At 35.8% G+C, this 18,034-nt stretch overlaps 2 protein-coding genes across 3 annotated transcripts; both read left to right on the top strand.

Annotated features, from left to right (window-relative positions):
- Positions 1-1,248: 1,248 nt before the first annotated feature.
- LOC108750675 (glycerol-3-phosphate dehydrogenase, mitochondrial) lies at positions 1,249-8,313 on the top strand. 2 transcript variants are annotated; one of them, XM_018490326.1, is made up of 12 exons: positions 1,249-1,400; positions 3,238-3,362; positions 3,820-3,976; positions 4,040-4,262; positions 4,342-4,505; positions 4,605-4,717; positions 4,794-4,987; positions 5,509-5,897; positions 5,957-6,207; positions 6,609-6,956; positions 7,058-7,156; positions 7,662-8,313. In XM_018490326.1, exons 2-12 carry the CDS (start codon positions 3,276-3,278, stop codon positions 7,794-7,796), a joined length of 2,160 nt encoding a protein of 719 aa, XP_018345828.1. In that variant the 5' UTR covers positions 1,249-1,400; positions 3,238-3,275; the 3' UTR covers positions 7,797-8,313. The 2 variants fall into 2 exon arrangements, with proteins under 2 accessions (XP_018345828.1, XP_018345827.1); XM_018490325.1 differs by lacking the exon at positions 7,058-7,156 and adding an exon at positions 7,203-7,304 and having other exon boundaries at positions 1,249-1,402; positions 3,240-3,362.
- A 2,439-nt stretch (positions 8,314-10,752) lies between these two features.
- On the top strand, positions 10,753-17,516 carry LOC108750674 (transcription factor Sp4-like). Its single transcript, XM_018490324.1, has 11 exons — positions 10,753-10,826; positions 11,794-11,978; positions 12,183-12,488; positions 13,358-13,790; positions 14,102-14,286; positions 14,446-14,535; positions 15,046-15,333; positions 15,411-15,648; positions 16,180-16,669; positions 16,776-17,070; positions 17,131-17,516. The coding sequence occupies exons 2-11, from the start codon at positions 11,943-11,945 to the stop codon at positions 17,290-17,292; spliced, it is 2,523 nt and encodes an 840-aa protein (XP_018345826.1). The 5' UTR covers positions 10,753-10,826; positions 11,794-11,942; the 3' UTR covers positions 17,293-17,516.
- Positions 17,517-18,034: the final 518 nt, after the last annotated feature.

Here is an 18,034-nt window from a genome sequence, read left to right as displayed (position 1 = left end):
TATATATATATATATATATATGATATATATTTTACAGGCGTTATAGCCATACATGACAATGTATGTCCCTAGAGTTAAGTTTTCGATCGATATAACACACCCAGCGTACGAGACTTTTATGTATATGGACCTTTATACGAATGATAATTCGTGACATACGCGAGTGCCTAACTTGTACAGATATTTGCTGTTAAATAACAAAGAGTATTATTTTGTTTCAACGTGATATGTACTTATGCGATATTGCGAACCTATAGGTGACTTTAATTAACTTGATCGATGATTAATTCAACCGGTAGAATTGCTTCGAGCAAAATTTCCAATCGCCCTTGAAAGTTTTTCTTAGAATTCTTTATATAATTTTTCTGAAGTTTCCGTAGAATTTTATCATTTTTATGTGCATATGTGAATTTTGAAATATTCTAAGATGATTATAGAAAAGAAAGTTTAACAAATCTGAAGTTGAAGGTATTTTTTTCAGAAATTGTTATGTATTTAAAATATGAAAATTTTCTAGAAATATAAATTTTTTTCGTCGATATATAATATTTGTCTTCAATTTTTTTCATGTATTAAATAATTCAACAAAATAATATTAGCAAATTAATCACTGTTAATCAAGTTAATCGAAGTCTCATCGAAGTTATCCTTGTGCATATTTTTATCAAAGTAGAATTAATTTTAATCTCAGTTTGTTAGTTTTTTATCTCTTTCCAATTCTCAAGAATGTTCTATCAATATACAGATTAACTTCAATTTACTTAATTTTTTATATAATTTTTAGAACTAGAAAAAAATGCAAAATTAAATTGAGATTAAAGTTAATTTGTATTGATAAAAGTAAACATAATTCTTAGAACTAATAAAAAAAGTAGTTAAATTGAAATTACAGTTAATCTACATTGAAATGTTGGACATAATTCTTAGAACTTTTCTTCTAAAAAAAAGATAGTAAACCAAAATTGGAGTAATCTGCGTTGAAAAACAGGCAACAAAGCTAATTTATATTGGAAAAAGATAAAGAATTTAATGGGCATTATACGCCCTCGTTTTTAACACGAGTTCTATTGATCGACGAATCGACATGTTCGTAGATCGCTAACGAAGAGATCTCTACATGAAAATTTGCTGTCGATACGACAGTTCGTTAACTGACACTCTCTACCGGTCAGCAGCGGAAGCATGACAAACAATCGCTCTATAGCTATAATATTTTGACGATCGTCGTCGAGTTGCAGCTCAGTCGACATTGGTCGACATTAGCCGTCGGTTGTGGGTTCGTTTGGTGCGAGTATTTGCAGGCAACTACTGAAAGAAATTTGAAGATAATGCGCCACGCGGAATCCTAGTATCAGGCTACTCGTTTGGCGTGAGTGAGAGTCGCGTCTCTTCAGTTCGCAGTGAGTATGTCATTTGTCAAAAACCGGCTGCCAATTTAGATTCCGGTTCCCCAATTGCCTTGCCATCTCGACATCAACTAGCAATGTCACTTTTTAGCACTTTCTTAGCGAGCAATTTTCCTTCCGAGACAGTCGATTGACTTGCATTCGACCACAAAATCGTCTGGAAACGACGATGCTGAATCATAAGTCTTATAACATGAGAACTTCGAGACGTGGGTTGAATAACGTGTAAGATAAATGATGCGTTACGCGTAATGAGGAACGCAAGTGACATTTCATTTGATAAACTTGGCACAGACATACCGCCCGTGAGCGCTCGCAGGCGCTATTTTAGCCTGACCTTGCGACATCCCGCCTAGCATTGTGTTCTCGTATTATACGTTATATACGCGCGTTTCAAGGTGATTTGTTTTGTGAGAGCTCCCCTTTCCAAAACGAGCTCGAATCGCCGGCTATAGCTCGACCACCATCGAGCTCTCCGCGTGGAAAGATAAGAATTTCGTAACGATACGTTATCTGCCGGAGGCATGAATCATGCCAATAGTATGCCATTTTATTCCTTTTTTTTTGTCTGTGTGATTCATGCCTATAATATATAAAGACGAGATTTAAAGATCAAGATAGCATCCCGCCAGACGGTGACCAACTGTCGATATCTGGATTCCTATGCACGAGTCGATTACATGATTGTGCTGCATTTATCGTCTTCTCAGCTGTATGGTCATAATCACATCGAATGTCACGCAATCCCGCATGTTTCTCGGTTTTCGGCATCTTATCAGGGTCATTAAACAGATCACTTGCCGTTATGCTAGTGATAATAATGAGTCCCACTTTGTGTCGCAGACATTTCACGATACAATGCACAATCTTTAAATTATTTATAGATTGCGTATGTTGAATGTGCAGCGTACAAGACTGTATAAAATGCCCCAGTTCAGGCCTTTCTTAACTGTTAAAAAAAAACTTTGCAACTATTATAAAATTTTATATAATTGATTCTTGCTCTTAGTTCCTCATTACACTGTTGGAGATTAAAGAAGCAACCCAATCTCTTGAGTTAATTAAGATAACATTTTGTTATCTTTTACTTCTATGTGTGTCAAAATGTAAATTTATTTCTGTGGGTAGTTTTAAAAAAAACAATATTTATATTAATTTAGTAAATAAAAGTTTTTTTCTTCAATAAATGCAAGCAATATTTTTAGCTAATATTTTGGTATTTTTAATTATTCCACTATGCTTTAGAATTATTCTTTATCTTTTTACTCCCAACTGTTAAAAGCTGCTAGAAGTTCGAAAACAGGAAGGATGCCTTTCATCGAGGTGACAGAGGTCGAATTGATTATCAAAAATCTCCACAACTACAATATATTTTCTTGTTTTTTAGTTATAAATTCTTATTAAGCAAGTTTAATTTAAAATTTACAATTCAAAAGTTGAACTGAATGAATATCATTTAAACAAGAACATCATTATCTTGGATATTTTTCTTTTGTTTTTTTTAAATTAAGATATTTTCTTTTTAGCATTCCAAACTTTGGTGAAAAAAAACTTGCTCCAACAAGTATTTAATAAGCAATTAAGCATTTAACTTCAGCATTTACTTCACATTTATATAAAAAAGAAAATTGTCAATTTATTCTTTAGCCTTTTTTTTATTTATATTGTATATTTTTTAATTGTATAAATTATATATTATATAATATGTGGATAGAGAGGAGCAAGAAAGAGAGAGAGAGAGAGATGGGGGGGGGGGAGAGGGAGAGAATTCTATCGCCTAGATTTTATATTTATAATTATATATATCATCATGCTCTTTTCTTGATTTCAGATTTCCTCAAGAAAATTGAGAGGAGCTAGTGATAGACGATGGCATCGCTCAGGTGGTTTGTTGCTGGAGCAAGTGCTGTGGGTGCTGGTACTCTTACTTCATACTTTCTCCTGCCAGATACCACGGTTAGTACACAATATAATTAGCCATGATCATGAGATGCTTCAAGATGAGACATAAGATGTTAAGACTCTTCAAAGATCCCACATGCACATCCACTTATTATTATGTGTTATATAATGCGATGTCTTGTTTAGATATCTGATATATGATATACATATTACTCATTTGATACAACAAAGATACAACTTGGAAAACAAAGTTTTCCAAAAAATAAATATAAATGTTTTGAATCATTAAAATAATGCAACATTAATTTTAAAATGCAATTTTCGTATAATAATTGATTGTAAAGGAATAAACATAATGTTTCTTAAAGAACGTTTTTCCTTTTTTTCTTTAAGAATGTTGTTTCTTTTTTCTGCTTTTTTCAAGCAATTAAAAAAATGATAATTTTAAAGATTATAACAAATGACATTAATTAAAAAATTAAATTAAATATATCTACATACTTGATTGTAGGTACACGCTGAAATGAAGTGGAAACCAAGACCGCCTCGAAGGACCTTGCCAACACGAGAAGATCAAGTAAAAACTTTGAAATCGCAGGACTACGACGTTTTAATAATCGGAGGTGGTGCAACGGGAGCAGGATGCGCTCTGGACGCTTGCACACGAGGTATGATTGCAAAATCTCTTTTTTTTTGCTTGCTCAAGTAAAGTCCTACACTTCTTTTTGAAGGTCTAAAAACTGCGTTAATTGAAGCCGATGACTTTGCATCTGGCACATCATCTCGCAGCACGAAGTTAATCCATGGTGGCGTACGATATCTGCAGAAAGCGATCATGCAAGTGGACATCGAGCAATATAAAATGGTGAAAGAAGCACTTCACGAACGTGCTTCAATGCTGCAAAGTGCACCACATCTAGCACATCCATTGCCTATTATGCTGCCTGTTTATACGTACGTTTATGCATGAATGGAGTATAAACTTCCAATGCTGTATGTTCTTTTTCACATATATTTCTACTACTTTTGTCAGATGGTGGCAAATTCCTTATTACTGGTTTGGCATTAAGATGTACGATCTGGTAGCGGGTAGCAAAACCGTCAAATCATCGTATTATTTGAGTAAATCGAACGCTCTGGAACTTTTTCCGATGCTGAAAGGCGACAAACTAACGGGAGCTATTGTCTATTATGACGGTAATCATCTTGCTACCTCTCTTTATCTTTTTTACAATTTTTACATAACTGAGCTATCTGAATAAATGTGCTCTCTCGAATAAATGTGCTATTTGACAGGCCAACAAGATGATGCCAGGATGAATCTGGCCATTGCTCTAACAGCTTCAAGACACGGCGCAACGGTCGTAAATCATGTTAAAGTAGTTAACTTATTAAAAGGTCTCGACAAGGTAAATGTCAGGTATTCGCAAATATTCGTGAAAATATGAGAATATTTTATAAAAATATCTTTCCTTGTCCGAAAAGGATGGCAAACGAGTCCTTGTAGGAGCTCACCTTAAAGACGAACTCACGGGAGAGGAATGGGATGTAAAGGCCAAAGCGATAATTAATGCGACTGGTCCTTTCACCGATCATATTAGAAAGATGGACGATCAAAGTGTCCAATCTATTTGCGCTCCGTCTTCCGGCGTTCACATAGTATTGCCAGGATATTACAGGTAAAAAGAATGATTTATTACTAAAATAATCCTCTGGAGCTGACATCAAAATTTGTTACTGACATTGGATCTGTGAGATTCATTTAATATATATTGATTAAAAGGCACTCATTATTTTAAGGAACCAAAATGACAACTTTTTATTTATATTAAAAAAAAAAAGAATGAATATACTAAGTTTATTTTAATAAGACTAATTCAAATTTGTAAATGTAACATGAAGAAAATTTAATTGGTTAACATTTTTAACATTTTTGGGTAAAATAGCAATTGCTGTAATAATAATAACAAATAATACAAGAATTAAGAACTAATTTAAATTCATACATAATAATGTATTTTTTTCTCTTCACATTACTTCACGGAGAATGTTAATTATGTTTATTTATCAGAATCTTTGTTATTCGAATAATCTCTACATAAAGAATCTAATAGATTCATCATCAGTTGCAAAGGTTTAGTAGCCTATTGTTGAATTCATTATAATCGATATACTAACGCTTCTTTTACAATATTTCCAGTCCTGATCAAATGGGTCTACTTGATCCAGCAACGAGTGACGGCCGGGTGATTTTCTTTTTGCCGTGGCAAAAGCAAACAATTGCAGGAACAACTGATTTACCTTGCGAAGTAACACACAATCCTCGGCCTACGGAAGACGAGATCGTGTTTATTCTGCAGGAAGTGAAAAATTATCTGAACCCAGACGTTGAGGTCCGTCGCGGAGATGTTCTTTCTGCCTGGAGCGGTATTAGGCCGCTCGTTTCCGACCCGAATAAACCGAATACGCAGTCACTCGCTAGAAATCACATCGTGCACGTCAGTCCTACGAATCTCGTCACGATAGCAGGCGGCAAATGGACGACTTACCGAGCGATGGCTCAAGAAACCATTGACGCGGCTATAAAAGGTACATTGGCAGAATTAAACGCAAAGTGTTATAAAAGACTCATAAATATTTGTTTAAAGCTTGCGAGCTAGAACCAGAAAGACCCTGCCAGACGGATGGCTTTCTTCTGGAAGGCGCTCAGGGCTGGAGCCCCACAATGTACATTAGATTGGTGCAGGATTTCGGTCTGGAATGCGAGGTCGCGCAACATTTATCCAAGAGCTATGGAGATCGTGCATTTGCCGTAGCTAAAATGGCCTCGCTTACGGGGAAACGATGGCCTATCATTGGAAAGAAAATTCATCCGGAATTTCCATACATCGATGCTGAAGTAATTGTTTCTCTGAATAGTTTAAAGAACATTCCACTAATCATATAGAAGATCAAGTTCCGGTGAAATAAATTATTTTTTACATATAATATAACTTATAATGTGATGAACAGAAAATATCTCCTAGACATAAGATTTAATAATGGATACTTTTTAGCTGTGATGTATCAGAAGTGTTCTATAAACATAAGTTTGTATTTTTGGTACATCCCATAATTCAATTATCCATTATTAAGTCTTGTATGTTATCTTGTTTTATTATATCTTTTATTCACTATATTATAAGTTGCATATGTGAAAACTAAATCATTTCCGGGATCTCACTTTCCATATAATTAATGCAGGGTCTTTTTGATCTGCAATTATGTCTTCTCGTAAAATATCTTAAATGTATGTTTCAGATACGCTATGGTGTACGGGAATACGCTAGAACTGCGATCGACATGATTGCGCGTCGATTACGACTCGCTTTCCTAAATGTCCAAGCGGCTCAAGAGGCATTGCCGGGTATCATAGATATCATGGCCGAGGAATTGCATTGGTCAGCAGAGGAGAAGAAGAAGCAGCATCGCGAGGCCAGCGAATTTCTTGCTCAAGAGATGGGTCAGATAGTGAACCGTGCTTCCCGCGACAAGATTCCTATCAATCTCACCAAGGATGAGATCCAACTCTACATCAAGCGCTTCCGAATTATAGACAAAGATAAGAAAGGATATGTGTCTATCAATGACATTAGACGAGGACTAAAGGTTTGCATATATATATTTCAGCATCTCTCCGGTATCTCTGACATTTTTTTATCTTTTGCTTTCTTTAATTATCGATATCCATTAATATCGCCGATACGCAGGTATTAGATATACATATGAACCAGGACGAGATGCACAGCTTGTTGAGTGAAATTGATGTTGCTTACAATGGCCAAATGGAATTGCCAGATTACTTGCAGGTAAATCATCAAACATATACTCAATGCATATTCTTTCTCTTCACAGCTCTTTGGAGATAAGGAAGTACCAGGTGAAGAACTTCACGAAATTCTGCGTGAAATCGACACCAATATGAACGGTCAAGTTGAATTGGATGAATATCTTCAGGTCTGTGACATTGCGCATAGTGCACACAGTCACAGTCGGATTTCTTTTCGCATATTTGTTTTTTCGTTATGCATTGTACAATACAGTAGTTTTCTTTTAGAATGATTTCGTTTCTTTTTTAACACGATTATGTGTAGTAATTCCCGATAATAATTTCTGAATTGACAGAGAAATTAGCAATTAGCAAAATTATCAGTTTGTTGCAATGCTTTGTGTTTTTTTTTACATTTATATTGCATGTGTTATAATGTAATCAAAGTTATTTCGTACTATTTTTTCGAATATTCTTTTAACATTTGCATAAATCATTTTTATGCTATATATACATAATAAACTTGTATCATTTTTTATATACAGATGATGTCAGCTATAAAATCTGGTCATGTGGCATATTCACGTTTTGCGCGGATGGCTGAAATGGAGGAAGCACAGCATGAAAAGGAAATACTCAAGAAACAAATAAGCGTTGAGAGATCAGGGGGAGGACTATAAAAAAGTCTACCCTTAGGAATTAGAATTTTGGGATATTTTAATTTCACATTTGACAAGTTTCATTATCGCGTATTTATATCTAAGAATAGTTTATACGATCGAAACGAAAAGAATCAAACAATCTCTTGCGAAATGAAACTCTATTAATAATATCTTTAAAAAAGTATATTATAATCTGCAAATATCTTGTATCGAATAATTCGCAACGTACGAGTTTGTGTACACACATCGTCGCATAGATTTTTACCGGTAAGTAATTGAAGTCAATTACAAGGAAATATTTTAATTTATGTGTAGTTTCCCTTTTCACAATTTTGTCATGCACTATTTGTAACATCTATATTATGTACAAGATGCAGCACAATTGCATTCTTTCTATTTGTACATACAGTCAATGCCGATGCAACATACTTGTAATAATTGTATTGTATCTTCTTGTTAAATTGGAAAAAATTTCATTGCCTTAATTGAAATTCTGGTAGAGACCAGAAAAATACAAACGACCAATAGAACACAATTAAATCTATCGAACATCTTATTCGAGATAACCAGAATTCTGATTTATTTAATCAATTTTGTTTGTACTTTTTATTGATGCATCCTAAATTACCTCGACATTTATAGTATTTATAGCATTACAATTGTACATTATATATTATTTAATCGCTCGTCAGTACTAGATGTTTATTTTCTCCAAAATTGTGAATATAGCGTTGCTGTAAGATATGCTTGTAATACGTCATTTTAAAGAAATTTTGTCAATTTGGTCTCTGAAACTAAACCGATAGTAGTGTGAACTACTATCTTTGTATCATTATTAATATATACTAAAATTGTACAAACTAGAGATATATCATGAGAAATCATCTAATGTATTATCACTGTAATATGACACAGTGACAAGCACTTGTAATTTATCATCCTCATTATCATCATTATCATCATTATCATCATATCAATAAAATCGATAGCAAATAATTTGTAGTACTGTTTTTCCAATTTTTTTTTTGTCAAATATTGGTAACGTGCTACAAATTATATCGCATATAGTCGACACTCGCTGATCAGCATATTTCAGGCAAACGTATGATTTATCGAAAAAAGAATTTCCTGACTTTATCGTCATGTGGTTAGGAAAGGAATTTTTTAAGAATTTAATCCTAGGTATTTTTTTTAAATAAGCTTAAGTTTCGGAATTTCATTTTACGTGTACGAGGATGAAACCTTTATGGAAGAAGGAAGATAAGGCAGCTTATCACTTGACGGGCACTTTTTCGTGTGACTTTCCTGAAAGTAAGAAACGCTTTAACGTAACTGGAACATATGGATTTTGGAGATCCTGAAATCTATTTTATTAATTTTTAAATAATAATTTGGAATAATTTTATGTTTCACAATCTGATTTTTCAGTTTTGTTCTATTGATGTAGGCTAATTATCGTACTATATCCCTCTGTCATCAATTTTTATCCTTTAGTCGCAATTTGAGTCTTCGAACTTTAACGCAGATTTTTGTATTGTTCCGAACTGTATAAAAAACTAAAAAAAATTCTTGTACACTTATGAAATCTTCAACTAGTTTTTAATATCATAGAAGCTGAATTTTATTAATTTTTTTATAGATTTAAATTTATCTAAAATCTAAAAAATTCACAATCAAAACATGACTGTACCTGTAAAGTCCAATATGTTTACGTTAAATTCAATTGTAATTTTTTATATAATTAAAAATTTTTAACTTTGAAACTAATGACGAAAAAAAAATTCCAAAGATCTAATGTTCTTTCAGCATAACATAAAAATGTGTGATCCTATTACGGGTTAATTCAAAGATCATCAATCGTCAAGGAACATCCCCGAGAAATGTAGCGGATCACAGATCGCGACACGTGCCCTATCGCACGAGCTGTTCACCCACGGTCGGTAGGTGAAAGGTGGGAGGAAGCGGAAGACTAGAGAAAGTAGGAGGTACGCGTGGTTTAGCCCCCTTTAATAGGGTGGGCGTCCGCCGCGAGCGTTCCCGCGTACGCCCCTGCCGAACGACGCCCCGGCGAGCTGCCGGCCAACTTGGTTGGCTAATGGTGATGGCCGACCGGTCGCGCGTACCGTAGCCGACCAATCGGCGAGCCCGTGCCATAGTGTCGAGCGAAACGACGACGTTGCCATCTGCGCACCGCCCATTGGCACCGCGTTCGTGGATATGTGCGCTCGTGTTTTACTCGATGTTTCTCGTTTTAGGACGATATTTGTTGGTGTTTGTTGTGCAGCATTTCTGCGAGAGCGAATGAGCGGTTAAACTGAACGAGACGTGCGCGGTATATCACGGCGTGCACGTGCCAGTGGAATTTAATGAATCGGAGAAACTCGGTTCCACTTTGTGATGTTCTACGGTAGCGTCGAGTAAAGCTGGACTAAGCGTGTCTTCCGCGATTCGACGGTGGCGGCAGTATACTCTTCCGGAGTACGCTAATCCGGTTAATCTCGCTGGCACAGCCCCTTCTTATACTGATATCCAACGTGATCGAGTTCAATCGTTCGTGAATCGAATCCGCGGACCGATAGCGTCGCTACGGCATAGTGCTCTGAGGAGGCGGACAGCGTGCGTTGCGTGACACGTGCAGCTGTCTGTGTGTGTGTGTGCGCGCGCGCGCGCGCTGGCTCACAGGAGTTTCCGTATACGGGGGGGGGAGGGGGGGAGGACGTGCGGGGCAGGAGACCGCGCGTCGGTGATGAATACTTACCTGTGAATGCCGTTGCGATTGTTCGCAACGTTCTCGCGTACGACGAGACGTGGATGGTATGGCGGAACTTGTTTCGGTTTGTCCTTGCCGAGTCGACTTACGGTGAACGAACGCGTCGCGTCTGAATCGAAAAGGAGGAGGCGACGCATGTTTTCATATAGATGCGTGATCAGCGAACTTTTACATTTGGGCCAAGTCGGACACTGGTGCATTAGTGTCGACAATAGTGATGTTGGTTTGACGTTGACATCTGGCGCGCGTCGGCCTGGCGTTTTTAATGGTTTGGCAGTGTGAGTAAGACAGTCCTGCGAGAGGGCAACACGTGTTTGTTTCCATGTTAGGTGGAGTCCCGGTGTAGCAAAGTGGGTGGAGGCTGGGCATCGCGAGTCGTGCCTTCCCCGTTATCGCGGGTCGCTCGCGCCGCCGCGAGAGTGCGAACGAGCGGCGGATGACCGAGTGGGCGGTAATGACGACACGAGGCTCACTTCGCCGTCATGTCGGGCCGCGTGCGCGTGCCACATTTATGAATCGGGTAGGGGCGGTGGGGAAACAAGGGCGTAAGGAGGCGGTCCTCGATCGGCGTCCTCCTTGGGTGCCCGTTACCGCCGACCGGCCTTCTTTGTTCCCCGTCGGGGAAAGAGAGAAAGAGAGGGAGAGGGGGGAGAGGGGAGAGAGAGAGAGAGAGAAAGGAGTTAGCGTCTTTTGCACATGCTAGCAAAGCTCAATGTCAACATGCTCCAACACTCGTAACCCCTACAAGGAGTTCGAAACTTGCACTTTTCCTCTCTTTTGGCTTTCCCTGTTTAAACCCCCGCGTAAAATCCCCCATGCTCCACCTAACTCTTTGGATTTGGAAACTTTGTTCATTTTCTCTTCTGTATTTAAATCTTTCTTATTTAAACATCCGTATTAAATCCCAGTGCTCCAACTAAATTGTTAAAAGATTTAGAATTATATTATCGATTTGAGATTTTTTATTCAGATTAATGAAACGAGATATCATTCATTGTGTGTAAGTGTTCAAGTGTAAATGCACTAAACAAAGTCTCTTTTTCTTGTCTCCTTTTATTTTTCTCTCTTTCTGCATTTCTTTAAAAATAGGAATTCTTTGAAACGATTCTCTGACTTTTTTAAAACCGATGCATTCTTTTTATACATCTCTTTCATTCAATTGTTTTAATTGTTATAATTCCTTGAACTTTATAGAATTAGTTACTATAATAGACACAATTCTCTAAAAATAACATTTCTTTGTAGGAGCGCCATTTCTGTGGACGACACGTTTCTTGTAGCTTCAAGAAGATTGCCAATGTAGTTGTTATATTATAAATTCATAGCACTCGACATGAAATGACATTAGATTCGTTGGTATAAATTATATAGAGTGCAAAACGAAATTATTCATCATGAAACGGAGCATAGACGGCAGGAATCTTTCACAGGTAAGATTATTATGTGTTATTAGTTCTTTACTTTTATTTTACTAATACTTTATTTTTATAATATTATTTCTTGAAATTGATGTTGATAAAAAATATTTTTTTATATAAATATATACAATATTTATACACAGCAATTAACTTAAAATGCTATTATACTATAAAAAATCTACAAGATAAGAAAATAAATGATATAATTATTTGTAGGAAGAAATCGAAGAGCAGGATCCTTTGCAACCTCAACAGCAACAGCAAGATGATGCAGATCAACAACAATTAGAGCAACAGCAGCAAACTGTCCAGCCGCAGATTCGTTTTCTAAGCGCTAATGTGTTGCAGCAATTGCAGCAACAACAAGATGTTCAGCAAGCTCAGCAGCAACAACAGCAACAGCAACAGCCACAAGTTATTACCCTGCAAAACTTTGTGCCTTTACAAGCTCAACAGCCGCAACATGAGCAGCAGAGAACGCAAGCAATCTCTGTTCAATCGCTACCTCATCAATTCTTGCAAGTATGAGAAGATATAATCATCTATATTAAAAAAACAGTTGATGCGCCGTACTGAGAAAAATTTTTACATTTGATGTATTATATTTGACTTATAGCGAATTCGATTGGACGCACTCAGTGCACACTGGTGCACATTAAAGCGTCGTACACAAAATAACGTAAAAATATGTTTATAAATAAATATAGAAATCGATTAAATCGTGAAATATTTAATACATTTTAATATACTATTAGATAAAATATGTATTTCATAATTCGAAATATTTGCATTTTATTTTTATATTCAAATTAAATCAGTGTACAACGGCTTTAATATGCACCAGTGCGCATTAGTGCTTTTAATCGAATTTGTCATTAAATACATATACAATCTCCAATGAAAGAAATAAATATTGAATTAATATAGTTAATTTTTTTCTCAATGCATGTTTTTAAATTCGTTATTCTTTAAAGCTTACTTTATACGATCTATAATTCGCAAATTCAGAACATAATTCTATTCATAATTTTGCGTATCATATAATATAAGAAACATTTGAAGAAGTAAAATACATATAGAAAATATATATCAATGACATATATTTTCTATATGTATGTATTTTATTTCTTTAATGTTTCTATGTTACACGAAATCTGTTTTTTGTGGCTAAACTAGTATACACTTTTGGAACTTACAGTGAGACAGACATATGTTTGATATTTGTCTAAAGCGAGAAAGAGAATTCTAGAACAGTCTAGTGTAGGAATAGAAAACAGACCAACGATACGAAATTATAAACAGAATTCTGTTTTGAATTTGGTCGCAAATTATAGATCGTCTAAAGTGCGCTTTACTTAATTTTAATTTATAAACGCACTTTTATTTCACAGGGTGCTCAGATTATCAGCAGTGCTCAAGCACAAGCGGCTCTTCAACAACAGCAGCAACAGCAGCAACAACAGAGCCAGCAACAAGCCCAGCAGCAGCAAACGCAGCAACAAGCTCAGCAGCAGCAAACGCAACAGCAACAGCTTAGCTATAGTGTAATCCCACAAATGCAGACTGTTAATATAGATGGTCAGGAAGCTCTATTTATTCCATCCTCAGCGATGTCGGCTGCAAGTGCCCATCATCAGGCGCAGCCAACAATGCAATTTGCTACTGCAAATGGTCAACAAATGCAACTTGCTGGCCAACAAGTTCAACTAGCAAACGGACAGACTATTATCACACCACAGCCAGTTAGTCTTATAAGAGCACCAAATGTCTTTCCTACTTCGATTATACAAAATATTACGGGACAAACTGTTCAGTTGCCGACAGGTATGTTCTTCATTGCAAGCGCTTATAATAAAGCGTTTTTTTATAAAATATTATTTTGTAATGTGCTAAATGTAATTTATGTGTGTCTTTGTGATTAAAATTTTCCAATTATAGGATTCGTTCGCGTTATTTGCACTTTTTGCTTTAAAAATCTTTGCTTATTGTCTCTTTAATATCCGAATATATTTCTCCCATTTTAAGTGCCAAAATTTTAAGGGAGAATTTCAAGCAATGCGAATAGATTTATTAATAAGTAAATCTAAGCAATTTTAACATAATTTAAGATGATGGAATAATGTGTATTGTTCTAGGACAAAGTGTACAAGTAAGACCGCTGCAATTTCCTATGCAACATGTTCAGCAAGCGGTACCTGTGCAATTACCAGTCACTGCCAATAATGGGCAAACCGTTTATCAGACAGTACATCTTCCTGTCCAGTCGCTATCCAGTGTCTTTAATATGCCCACGACGCAAATGATACCACAAATTATGCAAGTAAGTAATTTAGAGGCATGGCAAAGTCTTATGCAAGAGATCGTTTCATTATAATCAATACCATATAACAATTAAGATACCAATTAATAATTTCTATATATGACAAATATTGTAAATTGTAATAATATGAAATGTACATTCTAATTATTTTAATTTTAGCAAATACCTCAAGTGGCGCAGATTATCACGCCGAGCGGTCAAATTCAGCAAGTGCAAATTGCTAGTTTACCGCAATTGCAAAACCTTCAGGTAAATATAAATCAAATTCAACAATAAATGAAAATCTGGAATGTATTATTATTCAAAACAATATTTTAAAAGGCATACACTGCTACACAAGATATTGGAAGCGAATAATATTTAAATTTATCAATTTTAAATCATAATTATGTATAAACGTTTCGACTCTTAATTAGGCCATCTTCAGTATATATTTATATATACATATATAAAATTTATTTTATCACTAAAATGTTATCGCAATTTACAAATTAATAACGTCTTTACATCAAATATATAGGCATCGAATCTTGTCAATTTGATTGATTATGTAAAACGCTCGTTATGTTATAAAATTGTTTATGTTACGAGTCGGTTTTCAATATTTTCCTATAAAATACATGGACCTAAGAGAGGTTGAAATCGAACTCAGGATTTGTCGACTACAAATTGATCACTTTCGCAAAGAGCTATGAGTCATCCCTTCAACATTATTTTGTTCATGAACTTATTACATAAATATTTAACGTACTATTACAGAGTCAGCAAGTAACGCAAGTTGCACATCAACAAGCACAACAACAAGTCGTTCAACAACAAACTCAACAACAAGTGGTACAGTCGGTGCAACAACAACAACAAGTCGCCCAAGCTCAAGTACAACAACAGCAGCAAGTGCAACAAGTGGTACAGCAAGTGATACAACAGCAACCAGCATCGTCACAGCAGCAGCAGCAGTCGCAACAACAGCAGCTGCAACAATCCTCCACTCCATCGTCGACAGTAGCGACTTGGAGCACAACAGTTGCATCTCCCAGCAATGTTCAAGTAATATACTTCTAAATTTGAACATTAACATATTGCTAATATGTACATAAAGTTATTCTAAATGATACGTTTCTTAGGTACTTGGTATAGGTACGTTAGGAAGAAACATAACAGGAAATACTAACGTTATTACCACAAAAGATGGCCAGAAAATCGACGTGCAGACGTTATCTAGTTTGACGAGGCCGCCCGAAACGATAGAAGGTGATATCAAAGTAACTAATATCGATGCGAGTCAATTAACTAGTGGGCAAGTGATACATATCCCTGCTACACAATCGGCTCAACCTACAGTGCAACCTATTACGATTACAGGTAAGAGAATTGTTGTGTGCACACACTGTATTAATCAGCACAAGATGGGAATAAATTTACAGTACAAACAGACGAAGGGGAGCGATTCCTTATACAAAAATAAGTCAAAAGTACAGAATAATTTTTTTTTGTTCGAGGCTTTATTTCCGAGAAAATAAAGTTTGAAAATCACGAAGTACGCTTAACGAACATTTGATTTGTAGAGACATTAAAAAAACCGTTATTATATTTACATAACGACTTTACGAGTAACAAGATTAAAGAAAATGTGACAAATAGTTAAATTTTATTTATTTTATTAAGAGAGAAATTGCTCACAGCAAAGAATTGGACGAAAAAAAGTTTATTCTGCACTTTCAATTCATTTTTGTACAAGAAATCATTCCCTGTTGATTGTATTATAGATTTGTTTCCATCCTGGATATTGAAAGATTATCGTACTTTTAATTTTTACATTTTCTGATACATTTCCTCATAATTTGGAATTTTTTATTTTGTAAACAATTAATGTTGCAAATAATCCTTATACAGGAACGCAAGGACAACAGTTAACGCTTATTCCTGCGTCCGCATTAGCAAATTTGACCACGCAACAAAGTAACATGATGAGGAATGTTAGCAATGGAAGTATAATGCAAATTCAACCAACCACCGGAATGAATACGACCAATGGTTTCTTACAATCGATACCCGTGCAAAACATCCCAGGTTTAGGCAATGTGCAAGTAATACCGGCGAGCGCATTGCAGCCGGCTACAGTTCAAACGTTGCCGGCCACTGTTCAAACCGCTGCGGCCACACCTATCGTCACAACACCAACCGTGCAACTCGACTCAAACGATCCTACCAAATGGCAGATTCTCCAAACTCTTCAGCACGGGACCTTGACAACGTCCGCTACACCTGTATCTCATCAACAGCAAATACCGAACCCGGCCACTACTCCTACCAATGACGATCCTAATAAGCAGCACCGTAGAAGAGTCGCGTGTACATGTCCCAATTGCGGCGATGGCGACAGGTGAGCGATAACTTCTTTCAACCATATCAAATATTTGTTTGTAACACTAATGAATAATAGTCATATGTGCATTGATATGTGTGTGTATCCCCATATTTCTCTTTAGAAATAGGGATATAACCAGGAAACGGCAACATGTATGTCACATTGCTGGATGTAATAAAGTGTATGGAAAGACGAGCCATCTACGTGCTCATTTACGCTGGCACACTGGTGAACGTCCTTTTGTCTGCACTTGGATATTTTGCGGTAAAAAGTTCACTAGATCCGATGAACTTCAGAGGCATCGTAGAACCCACACGGGTGAAAAACGTTTTCAATGTCCAGAATGTACAAAGAAATTTATGCGATCGGATCACCTAACGAAACACATCAAAACGCATACGAAGATACGGAGCACGGTAAGTATTGCAAATTTAAAACTCATCGCACGCGATGCATTGTCACTTACTGAATTTTAGGAAGCTGCCACTTCGACGCAGGAAGGCTCGTCTGACAGTCAGTCTTCCACTGAGCAAAAAATAATGATAGCTCTGCACAAAGAGGAACAATCTGACATTATCATAGCAGAGCCGATCGAATCCGTAAAGAACGACTCGTCGAATCACGTAACAAATGACTAAAAATTTTATGATGTATAGTATAATCAGACAGCAATCGGCATGTCGATAGGTAAGCGAGTTCAAGCCGGTAAAGCATGCTAGCAAGTAAACATGGTTGATTTTTAAATCCTACCAGAGGATTCAATTAATAAAGTTTAATTGCTCTGCTTTGTCGACTTGAAAGCACCAAATATTATAATATACATTTTATGATGAATCAATATTCAGTATTAAATCTCTGAAAACAATGTCATTCGGTAGAAACAAATCTTAAGTCATAGACTATTCAGTCTAGAGTGTAAAAATTATAAAAAGGAAATTGTTATGTGCATAATATAGCATATAAGTTATAAACACGTAAATTATATAAATTATATTATGTAATTATACAAGATATTGAAATTAGCGCTACATTGGTCAAGCGATTCATTGACCTATTTATTTTAAAGTAAATAAAAATAGTAGCGAAATGGTAGCGAATTTATAGGTATAGCGATAATTCATAACATACAATCTATTTTTTTATTACGGTTATGTATATATATATATATGTATGTATATAATGTAAATCAATGTATACAATTTTGCACAAGAAAGTTTTACACTGTAAACATTTTTTCATATTATAAGAAGTCGAGAGATATTTAGCTTCCTTTTTAATTTATCTAGTTATTTTAAACCGGACACAGCTTCATAATATATCGCACGCGAATTATACATAAGTTTTATCATAGGAGACTTTTGCCTGAATTTGAATCATGTA

Source organism: Trachymyrmex septentrionalis, unplaced genomic scaffold, assembly GCF_001594115.1.
Source record: "Trachymyrmex septentrionalis isolate Tsep2-gDNA-1 unplaced genomic scaffold, Tsep1.0 scaffold37, whole genome shotgun sequence".
Taxonomy (NCBI): Eukaryota; Metazoa; Arthropoda; class Insecta; order Hymenoptera; family Formicidae; genus Trachymyrmex; species Trachymyrmex septentrionalis.
The sequence above is the reverse complement of the archived record's forward strand: the minus strand, read 5'-3'. Positions and strand labels throughout refer to the sequence as shown.